At 36.4% G+C, this 13,842-nt stretch overlaps 1 protein-coding gene across 3 annotated transcripts in view; it reads right to left on the bottom strand.

The window, feature by feature from the left end:
• Window positions 1-20: 20 nt before the first annotated feature.
• Window positions 21-13,842, bottom strand: part of LOC111062496 (facilitated trehalose transporter Tret1) — a 42,189-nt gene continuing 28,367 nt past the window's right edge. For all 3 annotated transcript variants that reach the window (XM_039422158.1, XM_039422159.1, XM_039422160.1), the window contains exons 3-4: window positions 2,805-2,870; window positions 21-1,711 (exon numbers count right to left, since the gene is read on the bottom strand). In XM_039422158.1, coding sequence (XP_039278092.1) covers window positions 348-1,711; window positions 2,805-2,870 — 1,430 coding nt within the window. In that variant the 3' untranslated portion in view covers window positions 21-347. The remainder of the gene's footprint in view (window positions 1,712-2,804; window positions 2,871-13,842) is intronic.

Below are 13,842 nucleotides of genomic sequence, written 5' to 3'. Positions count from 1 at the left end.
GAAGATTCCTTAGGAAATTACAGTTGAATCAACTGCTGGAATATTATCACTGTATTATAAATATTATTTCAATATTTGCATAGTAGCAGAAGTCTTTAGTTCTATTCATATAGCTTCAATTGGATATCTGAAATAATCAAATTAATAAAAACTTGTAGTACCCTTTATTATTAAAAACTTTGAAATATTTCAATCAAATGTACCAACAAAAGTAGCCCATATAAGTGGAGTGTTGTTTTTTAAATAATCATTATACAATAACTATAAATTGACTTATTTTTCATTAATCTTCCTCATCTAAGCTCATTGGAAATCGCACATTGGATGGCTCCCTTCTGGTTATCGTTTCAAATAATAGGTGAGTCTTTGGGATTAGGTTCCAAGTTGGGCGTTACCTTTCCCTCACCGGTCAACTCAATCTGTATCTCTTGGAGTGTTTTGTTCCTGGTTTCTAACAACACATAATGGCTGAACAGTGCACCACCAATGCACGCCACCGTGTAAAACCAGTAGTTGACATGAATTCCCATAAGTTCTGCCACAGGGTAGTAGAGTTTGTTGGTGAGGAACGATGTTATAGCTATCACAATACACGTGGTCCCACTAGCAACGCCTTTGATGTTGGATGCGAAGAGCTCCCCTTGCACCATGTTGGGTACACAACCTAGACCCACTGAGAAAAACGCGGAATGTAGGATGAGGGAGGTCAGGGGAACCCAGGTGTAGGGGGCTAGGTTCAGGTTGGTGTTGGTTTGGAGAAAATGGTAGAGACCATAGATGAAGGTTGCCAGGCTGCACCCTAGACATGAGACAACCATTAAAGGTTTGCGTTCAAAACGGGAGATGAGGGAAGTGGCTAGTAGTCCTACCACGATCCATGTACCACAGATCAACATGGCGCACTGATCTGTGGTGATGAAGCCCGAATCAGGTACGGCTTGTGCCGCATATGCGATGATGACGCTTATCCCCGATAACCTTGTCACAATGACTAGGACTGACGTCATGAGGAATGCCTTTCTGTTGCCTGAGGTTCCCAAAAGATCTGTCATTCCTTTCTTGTGTATCATTGCGTCTGATACTGTTTCCTGGATTGTGAGCAGTTCTGTGTGGATGTGGTGAGTTGTGGTGCAGCGTAACCAGGCTAGAGATTGGGCTGCTTTGGTGGGTTGGTTGACCATGGTGTAGTAGTAGGGGGATTCCGGCATGATGAAGGTTAGGAGGAGGACTAGGAGGGGGACGATTCCGGAGAGGAGGTTGAGGGTGAAGTAGGACACGTATGGACCCACAGCATATTCGAAGAGCACCCCGCACCAAGCCATGATGAGGGTAATCGAGTTCAGGGCACCTCTGACTTTAGGTGTGGCAATCTCACAGATATAAATTGGGACCACTGTAAACGCGCTCCCTCCAACTGTTCCCCCCAGGAATCTCCCCACATACACCCCTGTAGGACTCTTCGTGAAAAGTAGGACAACCCAGGACAGAATCGCTTCAGCCGATGTCAGGATGAGACCCGCTTTGCGACCGCAGCGGTCCATGAGGAGCCCGGTGGCTAGTGGACTGAACAGGCCTCCGAAGTAGACCAGGGAGACCACCCAGGACACCTGGTGCTCGTCGAGTGAGGGTGCCTCCGGGTCCTCGCCGAACTTGGGGATGACGGGCGAGGTCCAGCCCACGATCATGCCCATCGTGAAGAGGGAGAGCGTCGCTGGAAAGACAGGGATACAGTGCGGTGAAGTGAGAAACAAACAAACACAGGTGTGCATTAGACAAACAATGACAAATACATATGTGAATTTGAGTGATAACAAAAACAATACCGTGCATTTCAAAACTATTTGTATATCATGGTGGTTAAGACAAATATTCGCATGAATCTGGCTGGAATCAAATACAAAACGTGAATTAAAGTGATAATAGATAGCTCTACAATACCATGCATTTCAAAACTTTTTGAATTTAGTGGAGACAGATGAAAAACGTGAATTAAAGTGTTAAAAACTACAGTACCGTGTATTTCAAATTATTAAATTTAGTGAATACAAATACACAACTTTAATTGGAGTAATGAAAATCAAAGTAGCATGTATTTCAATTTCTTGAATTTGATGGAGACAGACAAAACGAGAATTGGAGTGATAACGATATACAGTACCATGAATTTAAAAAAAAAATCGAATTTATTGACATTTACATGCATTGGCATACTAGAGTGAGAAACAAACGTGGATTTGAGTGGGGCAATGACTGACAATAAACTGAGAAGATGTCTATTGAACATAGATGACTCACGACATACAAACATAGGATATTTGAACACAGGAACATAGAAAAATTATGACAAGTTTGTATTATTTATTGTGAAATGAGCAGATAATAAATGCCATAAAAACTGTTTCGTGGTGATGGTTTTGCAATAATGGTGTTGATATATGAATAAGAGTGAGAACAATCACATCTGAAAAATTTGAAAATAGTATGGAAAAACTATCACATTTGAAAAATTTCAAAATAGTAGGGAAAAAACAATCACATTTGAAAAATGTCAAAATATAAGATTGATGAAAAACGGGCTACCTGAAAATTGAAGTGTCTTAAACTCACAGTATTACTGTCTCATCATGACAAGAGAATTCTTTTAAGACCCAGCATATAGTTGATGAAATAAGGTATCTCAAGAGAGATAAGCTCAATTCGAATGTCTGTAAAGTTTTGATTGACATATTTCTTATCAACAATCGAATCTTTATCGATATTATTATGTTCTATGAAGACATTATTGTAACAAGTAATAGTTTTACCTATGATTGCACACATCCATTGTCGATGAGATTTCTCTTTTGGTTTTTCAGGCTCTATCTTTTCATCTGTAACAATAAATAGCACTCAGTTTAACCAAACAGTATGAGGAATTTTAACAATAGGTTTTCACATTTTTTTCTATGGTTCAAGTATGATGAATATGTCAGGTAGTTCAATTGATTTGATCTGATAAGCCCCGCACACGCACATCGATTTTTGTTAGTACGATATTTTGCTGTCCTTATGAATTCTATTAGATTAAACGGAACTTGACAAACATCATCTGTTAGAAATCATCTGTTTAATCTATTAAAATTCATAAGGACGGCTAAAATACCGTACGAACAAAAATCGATGTGCGTGTGCGGGGCTATACAGTCAGCAGGCTCATGACATGATTCTGATTATCAATTTGTGTCATTAAATTATTTATTTTGTGATTTAATTGATTCATTTGTTAACGTTTTGAAGTGATAAAGTGCTAATGACTGATCTCATTCCTTTGCAGGTGAGTTGAACATTCTATGATGCGGCTACGTTAATCTGAAACTGATGGAATTGTGGTATGTTATGATAACGTAATACACTCCAACACAGTCATATTTGAAGTACTCTTTACAAATATTTTAACTTGATTAATTCAATCAAATAATGATTTCAGTGAACTAAATTATATTTTCGAAAAGTAAATGGATAGAAGAGAATAGAAAGAATGATTTATTTATCTCTCTGCTTTCCTATGAAATTGATTCATCTATTTATTTTCTTTTCCATGAAATTATGTCAAATGATGTTGACATTATTGGACGTCGTTATACAGAGTGTGTGAAAAGTCCAAGAACGGCTTAATATCTCATACACAAAGGTAATTTCACGGTGGGTGTGATTGGGAGTACTTATCAAATTGAAAATTCTACTTTCATATGAGTTTAAAAATCTGGTCCACCATCTTGGATCCGCCATTTTGAATGCAACTTTATTTTTTCAAATAAGAAGGTGCTCATGCAATACATGACTTCGATACTAAATTTCAAGAAAAAATGAATGGTGAAAACCATACATCGATTTTTTAAACCGTTTAGAAGATATTCATATTATTAATCAATACCACTTATGTATTTCATTTCTGATTTGCATGGTATTGATTAATAATGTGAATATCTTCGAAACGGTTTGAAATATCGATGTTCGGTTTCAACCATTCATTTTTTCTTGAAATTCCGTATAGATATCATGTATAGCATGACAACCTTCCTATTTTAAAAAATAAAGTTGCATTCAATATGGCGGATCCAAAATGGCGGACCAGATTTTGAAAGTCATAGTAAAGTAGTATTTTCAATTTGAGTAGGATCCCCAATCACACCCACCGTCAAATTACCTTTTTGTATGAGATATTAAGCCGTTCTCGGACTTTTCACCCATCCTGTATACACCGTGCGTACAGATATACGCGCCGCGAACATGAGCAATTCACTTTTAATCAGCTGACTATATCTGTATTTTATTTTTACAGAAACGGTAAGATACAGATATAAAAAGCTTGGCATCAGCTGATTAAAAGTGAATTGCTCATGTTCGCGGTGCGTATATCTGTACGCACCTTATGAAGTGTATAAGCATGGGACACCTTCACTTCAGAAAAACAAATCTCTAGGTATATTGATACTTGAAAGTGTCAGCACTAATCGAAAATCGAATGAGAAGCATTCATGTTATTATGTTGAAAGTAAATCCCACAACAGAACATAGAGTATCAGGTGACAACAAGGATATCGATGTTTGTGACTCTGTGTTGTGTGTTTATGTTGAGATCCACACGAGTGCGAATTTTCGTGTAGCTGGCATTCTGTCTCATCGCCCAAACAGGAAATTAGTCACGTGACGTATTAATTGGCTTCGGCGAACAAATAATCCACGCATGAAGCAACCAGCCGCACAATGCTGTTTATGACTATGCTGTTGCAATTTGCATGTTAATGACACCAGCTAATCGTGTTAACGACATGCCTAGCGTTGATCAATAGTGACCTGATAAACTCCGCCTCCCCCCCTCCCTCGAGGTCCCCTGAGGGACCCAGGGGGGCACCTCACCCCCGAAATCAACTTTGGTGCGCTCGTGTGTGATACGTGAAAAACTGTGGCTTTGCGTTGAAAATGAAACTTAGTTTGGAAATTGTGTTGTTATCGGCGAGGGTGATTCGGTTTTCTATAGTGAGGTCGACGTTATAATGGTATTTGACTAACATTGGTGTTGCTATCCTTGTATATCTTCCTTGTATCATCTTCATAAATCATCTCTTCGTATCATCATAGAGAACCAATAGCATAAGTAGATATCCCATGGTATAGGGAATTTATGTCGCAACTTTTACTGTTATCTCAAGCCGATTACTATCGATTATTGTCAATTTTTGACCGAGCGAAGTGAGGTCTAAGAATCAAGTCGACGGTTTGGCATTGCTTTTAATGTTTAAATGTTTATATGTTTTTATGTTGCGTATTTACGGCGAAACGCGGTAATAGATTTTCATGAAATTTGACAGGTATGTTCCTTTTTAAAATGCTGTTGAATGAAAAAGACTAAGATATTGTCAAAAAACCACTGATTTATTGAAATTAGAAAGACCGGTTTCGGTTATTACACCATTGTCAATCTCTGATAACTAAAACTAAATACAAGAGCAGCAGAATTTATACTAGTAGGAGAGTACTGCTATTGGTCGAGGGCATGAACGCCTGCCATTGGCCTAGCTAGACAGTCTCCTCCCCCTCAACGGTGTGACAAAATGGCGGCTTAAGCAACAGAATCGCCATGATAATAAAATTTACTTTTTAGTACAAAATAAGAACCAAGAAAACAATAATGTGAAACGTAATAAAACAAATATGTAAATGGAAAAACTATTGACTAATGTATGCTTACATGTTCATGATAAAACTAAATTCGTAGTGTTGTACTGGTTGAAATGAATCTGGTCATTTAAACTATACTGGGGATTTTCCTTAATTACTCTTGTTATTTCTAAAGCCTCTAGAATATTCAAAGATCTGCCTTTGTTATTAACATGCAGAAACTCAACATTCTCCTTAACTGTGAACTTGTGATTATTTGTTATCAAATGTTCTGCAAAGTTAGATTCCCCATTTTGTTTATTCCAATCTCTGATGTGATCTTTAATTCTACTTTTGAAACTTCTACCAGTCTGACCCACGTAACAAGCATTACATTTTTCATTCAATATGAATAATTACCACAATATCAACTTCTCAACTACACAAAAAGTTTTTAAAATGCGTCGACGTATATATAAGGTTTTTGGAAATTTTGCATTTCAAGGATAATATAAAAGGAAAAAGGAGCCTCCTTCATACGCCAATATTACCGTAAAAATCAGACTATAGAATTATTCATCATAAATCAGCTGTCGAGTTGACTATAAATTGCATGCCATGACGCATGCAATTCAATATCTCAATGTAACTTGGTAAAAAATTAACAGCTGTGTAGACTATAAATTGCATGCCTCATTGAATGCAATTCTTATGCACTATTAAATAGGATGCAAAGAACTTATAACAGCTCGTCTGGGCGCCCAGATGTCTTCTGGTTTTCTCGCGCTAAATTCTGGAAAGCGTTATATGATAATTAAATCTTGTGTAAGCATGATCTGATCAAATAGTTAGTGTATCAGTGTGGAAGTGCTTATGGTTTGGGACGTCGTTATAACTGCGCGAGGTCTACTGTTCACAGAACTACTAGTTACTGTTCTGTTGGGGTGAGAGTGTATGAACAGCACAATTTGAGAGACTACCAGCGTCACACAGCTGCATAGGAAAGAACTACGTGAACTATCGGCTTGGGATAACAGTAAAAGTTGCTACATAAACGCCCTATACCATGGGATATCTACTGATGCTATCGTTTCTCTATAGTATCATCTTTGTATGATCTTCGTATCATCTTTATATCATCTTCGTATCATTTCCGTATCATTTCGTAAGTGAGGTACACGTTATAATGGCAGTATTTGATTAACAGCTAAACAATCCCTTTAAATTCCTTTGTCAATTGGTCTATCGTTGCAAAAATGGAGATTTCACACTCAACACTAAAGCTGCTGCAAAAGGTGTAGGGAAATTCGTAAAAGTGTGAAATCATACATCAAATTGAAGAGAATTTAATGCTCTATAAGCTCATAATCAATATGGATTTTTCCCATCGATTTTTAAAAAGTTATAAGAGCAAAAATAGAAAAAAATGGTGGCAAACGTGTTTTTTCAAAAATGTATTAATAGAATTATATAAATCTAAAGTGTAGGTCATATCTAAATTCACAAAGAGTTCGATTCTTGTTGGCAAGATAGATATTATTCAATGCAGAAATCATTGTTATTTTACTAAGAGATGAATAGTTCTCTTTCAGGGGGAAGTTTTGACAACCCACAAAACTCATTTTTCATTTGAAGAAATAATATCAAAAAGGTGCATAGGACCTTACTTTTTTGTTCAGCTTGCCAAAATACCCCTCATTTCAATATTAAAATTGTCGACTGACTGTACAGTGAGTCAATCATTCTATCAAGACTTGAATAATTTTGAAATTTCAATTTAATAAAAATGCTAGAGAATAATTATCATGTAGATATCAACACCTTTATTTAAAGACATATTAACGGCATGCGTTTTCATATTGCCGATACAGCATTGATAAAACTGTAGACGTTTATTTAGCAGTCTCAAAAAACTGTTCTAGCTGAAAAATTAATAATACATGCCACGTGTAGTAGGCTTATACATTGCATCAGTAAAACGAAGTTCAAAACTGAGGTTTTCCTAAACATATGTTTTTGAGATAATTTCTTTGATGCAGCTGTTTCACATTCACCATTATAAATTATACAGAGTTTGTGAAAATAAAAATATTCATTGATTATCAAAACAATACTATTATTATATTATGATAATAATTAATTGTTAAAACAATACTTTTATTATATCAATAATAATAATATTAGTAAACATATTTATCAATTATCAGAACAATATTATTGAGGTTGAGTGGAATCAGGTAGAAAGCAATAATAGAACAGATGTTCTTTTTTGAATTTCTATCATATTATTTTGTTATTTCCAATGATTACAACATATGTTAGAATATCACATGTCAATAAATAAATTATCTCATTTCCATATGGCACTCACCTTACCATGTTCATAACCTTACTTAATAGGATCCTTTTTCATCCTTTGAAACCCTTAGAGGCAAAACATCTCAAAATCCGTTCTTAGTGCGCGTCTAGCATGTTTGAAGAATATTTGTGCAAAGTTTCAAGTCTGTAGGGCAATTAGTTTGAGCTGTAGTGTGATTTTACATCAAAATTTTCGAAAAATGCCCTCTCCTGGACCCCCCTGTGCTCCTGATCGAAATTTTTCTGCATAGATCTAATTTGTTTTCGTAGCTGAACAAAAAAGTTCCTTATGACTTTGCTGTGCAATGAGCGGTTAAAAAGTACAAAATTTTGGGGGGGCCCCAGCTCCCTCAGGGGAGCAAATTTCTGAAAATCCTTTCTTAGTGGATGTTTTCAGGCTACCATAAACAATCGTGCAAAATTTCAAGTTTTTAGGCTCAGTAGTTTGGGCTGTAGTGTGATTTCAGTCTGTCGGGGCTTAGCCTTTTATAAGTATAGAGATTAAATCTTGTGTAAGCATGATCTGATCAAATAGTTAGTGTATCAGTGTGGAAGTGCTTATGGTTTGGGACGTCGTTATAACTGCGCGAGGTCTACTGTTCACAGAACTACTAGTTACTGCTCTGTTGGGGTGAGAGTGGTGAGAGTGTATGAACAGCACAATTTGAGAGACTACCAGCGTCACACAGCTGCATAGGAAAGAACTATGTGAACTATCGGCTTGGGATAACAGTAAAAGTTGCGACATAAACGCCCTATACCATGGGATATCTACTTATGCTATCGTTTCTCTATAGTATCATCTTTGTATCATCTTCGTGTCATCTTTGTATCATCTTCGTATCATTTCCGTATCATTTCGTAAAGTGAGGTACACGTTATAATGGCAGTATTTGATTAACAGCTAAACAATCCCTTTAAATTCCTTTGTCAATAAATTGCTCTATCGTTGCAAAAATGGAGATTTCACACTCAACACTAAAGCTGCTGCAAAAGGTGTAGGGAAATTCGTAAAAGTGTGAAATTATACATAAAATTGAAGAAAATTCAATGCTCTATAAGCTCATAATCAATATGGATTTTTCCCATCGATTTTTAAAAAGTTATAAGAGCAAAAATAGAAAAAATGGTGACAAACGTGTTTTTTCAAAAATGTCACACCTTCAAGAGCGGATATTTCGAAAACTAGAGGAGATATAAAAAAGTTCGGAAATGAATATTGTAGGAAATTATGTAAGCTTCAATTTGTTATATAACAGTCAAGTCCTTAGGATACATAGTTTTCGAGTTTTATGCGAGAAACCAAAATATGGTACCTTCAAACCACCCCCACCCCCTTAGCACAGGGTGGAGGGGTGGGGACTTTTGATATGTTTACCTCCTCACTGCCCTTATATTAAAAATATCCTTCCCACTAAGTCTCTACCAGAAGAGAGGGCGAGAGAGAGTGTGTGAGAGAGAGGTGGTTGGAGAGTAGAAAGACAGAGAGAGTGGACCACTAATAAACAAGTGAACAAGCCTACCTAGTCTGTAGTAGTTATAAAAGCAGTCTATACACAGTCTATTAGTGTTTATAAAGTCCTGTCAAATTGTGGTTGTCAAGGTAGGGAGGGTTGTGGGGAGGGGGTGTAGATCACAGGCTATGAGTGATGGTTGGGTGATGAGGCGGTGAGGGGTGGGTGTGTTGTAAAGCAGGGTTGAAAGGCAGGCCTTAATAGAATATTTAATTTCAATTTGGCTACAGGGGGATCAAAGGAGCATACTCTACATGGGTCACCACAATCACACCTTTATACGTTCTCACTCCTCCGACTTTCTCCTTCTTCTTTTTCGTCTTCTTCTTCTTCTTCTTTCTTCTTCTTCTTCTTCTTCTTAAACCCTTTCTAGTTCTTCTGCCACTTTTATTTTTCTTGCTGTTACTGTTTTCTTCTCCTTCTTCTTCTTCTACTTCTTCTCTATCTTCTCCTTCTTCTTGTTTTTCAACATCTACTTCTTCCTCCTCTTTATTTCTCCTCCCCCTTCTTATATCTCTTACTTCTCTTGCTCCTTCTCCTACCCATCTTTCTTCTTCTTCTTCTTCTTCTTCTTCTTCTTCTTCTTCTTCTTCTTCTTCTTCTTTTTCTTCTCCTCCTCTTTCTTCTTCTTCTTCCTCTTCTTCTTCTTCTTCTTCTTATTCTTCTTATTTTTCTTTTTCATCTCCCACCTTCTCTACTTCTTCTTCTTTTCCATTTCTTCTACATAATAGATTTCCATTGACCGAGCTAAGTGAGGTCTAAAGGTGCGTACAGACTTTCGCTCTGCTCCGCAACCGAACGTCACTCCAGCAGAGCGATTGATGATCGACCGGCGAGCAACAGTGGTTCGACCGGGGAACGCGAGAAGATCTAACATCTTCCGTAACGTTCATGATGGGTGCGTGGGAGGAGCGCCTTTGGAGGAGCGTGCTCGGTGCGGGTTGGAAGCGCGAATATGTGTACGCAGCTTAAGATTCAAGTCGACGGTTTGGCATTTCTCTTAATGTTTATATGTTTGAATGTTTTAATGTTGCGCATTTACGGCGAAACGTGGTAATAGATTTCCATGAAATTTGACAGGTATGTTCCTTTTTAAATTGCGCGTCGACGTATATACTGTACAATGTTTTTGGAAATTTTGCATTCCAAGGATAATATAAAAGGAAAAAGGAGCCTCCTCCTTACGACAATATTAGAGTAAAAATCAGACTATAGAATTATTCACCATAAATCAGCTGTCTAGTGGACTATAATACTACCCGTTCAAAAACATCGAACATCTTGAAAATGTATTTTTCCATTAACGTTAGTAGACAGTTGACTATAATATCTACTACCCGTTCAAAAACATCGAACATCTTGAAAATGTATCTTTCCATCAACGTTGTAGACAGTTGCATTGCAACCAGACCTGATAACAGTGCTCACACTCACATTCCGGGACGACACTTAACGGTACGATAGAAGAAAAAGCTCTATGTTTATTTAGGATTTTTTCTAGACATTTTAAATTGATAAATTATTTATTAATTTTTGAGAAAGCACAACAACAGGTCAATGTAACTTACTGAGAGCGAGGTCTACTGTTCACAGAACTACTAGTAATTTTGACACTACATAATCTGGTGGATCATCATATTATTTCATAGTCTACAAGCAATTTGGCATCACGGAGCGGACCTAGGAAAATATGCACCTTTCTGCTTTGTCCAATGACAGACCAGGATAGCAGACGAATGTTATTCTGATACTGACTTCTCAATATCATGTATCGCTCTATAGACTCTCTAATTGATTAGATAGAATCATAGAGAAACAATAGCGTAAGTAGATATCCCATGGTATAGGGCGTTAACGTCGCAACTTTTTCTGTTATCTCAAGCCGATTACTGTCGATTATTGTCGATTTTTACTGTTTTGACCGGGTAAGAGTGTATGAACGGCACAATATGAGAGACTACCAGCGTCATAAAGCTTCACAGGAAAGAACTACGTGGACTATCGGCTTGAGATAACAGTAAAAGTTACGACAAAAACGCCCTATACCATGGGATATCTACTTATGCTATTGTTTCTCTATGATATAATATATACACGAAAGTTACGCCATCAGGTCTGTAAAGCTTGGAACAGAACGACTAAGATGCGGTGGGGATCGACGTCACTAAACTTTTGTACAATGATAGAAATTAGAAACATTTGGAGTTATTGATATAGATATAGATATAGATATGTAGGTAATCGGATTTCGATAATAGGATTGATAGATAGGCAACCTATTCAGGTCAGATAGTATACTATAAAAGGTTGATATCTAGCTTAAATCTCAAATATCGGGGCACCGAGCTTCGCACGTTATTTATTTATAAACTATTGATAAACAGAATACAATCCTTTAAAAGTATTGGCGAAGGACTAACAGGCACAGCCCAAAACTGTTTCTTCCCCGAATTTTGATTTATACACTATAAATAGTCCAGAAAGTAGGTTATGTTTCATACACTTGAATTCAGGTTCAATTCTAATTTAGATTATTTACAAACCAAATTGAATAACAAAATAACACTCACTAATCACTTAAAATTATCAAATAATGATTAACTTTGAAAATTATTATATAATCTAGTTAAGAATGATTATCATGTCATGTCAACAAATCAGATTATTTTGATCAAGTTGATTAAAATTTCTAGATAATATTTCTCGCTGATTGATTACACAGCTGGAAATAATTCTGTTTCTCTCCCACACAGACACACACATCTTCTGTTATCGAGAGACGACGGAATTATCATCTGTTTTCCAAGAATGAATTATCCTTTTAATGTCGTTCAGCGAGTTTTCCCAGGGATGAGACCTAGTGCAATCTAATCTTTATATCATAAACCCATTATGTTCCGAATTTCGTGAAAATTCAGAGCAGTTTTCGAGATCCGTAAGACATAAAGAACCAGATATAAAAATTACCAGTTTATAAAACACTTATTGAAATGGGCTGCTTTTAAATTAATAAAACATTATTAATGTTTTATTTATTAAACTTTATTTATCTAAGTTATTATTAAACTTTATTTATTAAAAAACTTGAAATTATTTTAAGTTTTTTAATAAATAAAGGGTGCTACAAGTTTTTTTTTGTTTTTTAAAAATAACCAGATATATACAGGAATTGCTCGCTTAATATAATAGGAAAAAAGGTTGATATCTAGCTTAAATCAAAATTTCGGCCAGACCGCTCTGTTTGTAGCCTCATCATGCAACATCTTCCACAGAGAGAACTTGAATTTGCTTTCTATTTCAGATTTTGAACTGTCACATTTTGTGTAGAATGAAAGTGAAACATAGCTGAGTTGACAACTTGATGTTGTGACTTCCCACGACGTCTTGTCACATGATAAGATGTCACACTTCGAGTACATGAAATGAGTTCAAGCCTACATTTCACAGAACATCCTATCTATTATTGAATAACATGGACTTAGACTATCGGTTAGGAATTTGATGAAATTTTCCTCACGTGACTTTATGAGTTTGGAAATGGAATGGTTTGGGAACTTCAGAATTTGGGAATCAGCCAATCGAAGAACATGCTGTTCTGTCTTGATATAACTTAGTCATGATAGACAAGGATAGCAATACCATTGCTAATCAAACACTGCCATTATAACGTGGACCTCACTATAGATCTTTGGTAACTTGCCTTAGATATTGTAGCCGGGCTCTTCCACGAGCCTTTGTCCAATTATTATACTCTCTGAGGCTGTGCAAAGGCTAAAAATAAACTTTCTACTGGTGATATTTTCCAAAGTTTTTTGATTTGTATTCCATCAAGCTATCAAAATGAAAAAGTTCTCTCAGCAAAACATTTTCTTTCCGATCATTGCTTTTTGTGATATGAGCACCTAAAGTTTAAATTTTTGGGACAGAACATTTCGAATTCGTAAGAGATAACTCCATGAAATTTAGAGGATAAATTCTTCATGGTATTGTTCATTGAATAAAACAAAAATTTTCTGAAAATATCAGTTTTTGAGGAAGTTATTCAACTTACTAAAATAACTTTTTCTACAACTGCGCGTAAAGAAAGAATTTACATACTCAATTCTCCTCGTAAAACAGCTCATTTCTGAGGAGAATCTACTTTTTCGCTCGCTAACCATCCGCGCATGCGCAGAAAATTTTCTGTACGCTCGGTAATAATTTGCGCATGCGCAGAGAGTTTCTTTACGCTCGCTGATCAGCTGATGGTAAGCAGCTCGCCAAATCCAATCTTAACCTAAAAAGAATATCAATTCTCAGGGTATGAGTTCGGCCGTCAGTGGAATTCAGA

Source organism: Nilaparvata lugens, chromosome 2 (genome assembly GCF_014356525.2).
Source record: "Nilaparvata lugens isolate BPH chromosome 2, ASM1435652v1, whole genome shotgun sequence".
In the NCBI taxonomy this organism is placed as follows: domain Eukaryota; kingdom Metazoa; phylum Arthropoda; class Insecta; order Hemiptera; family Delphacidae; genus Nilaparvata; species Nilaparvata lugens.
Note: the sequence above shows the minus strand (reverse complement) of the source record. Positions and strands in the feature narration are given on the sequence as shown.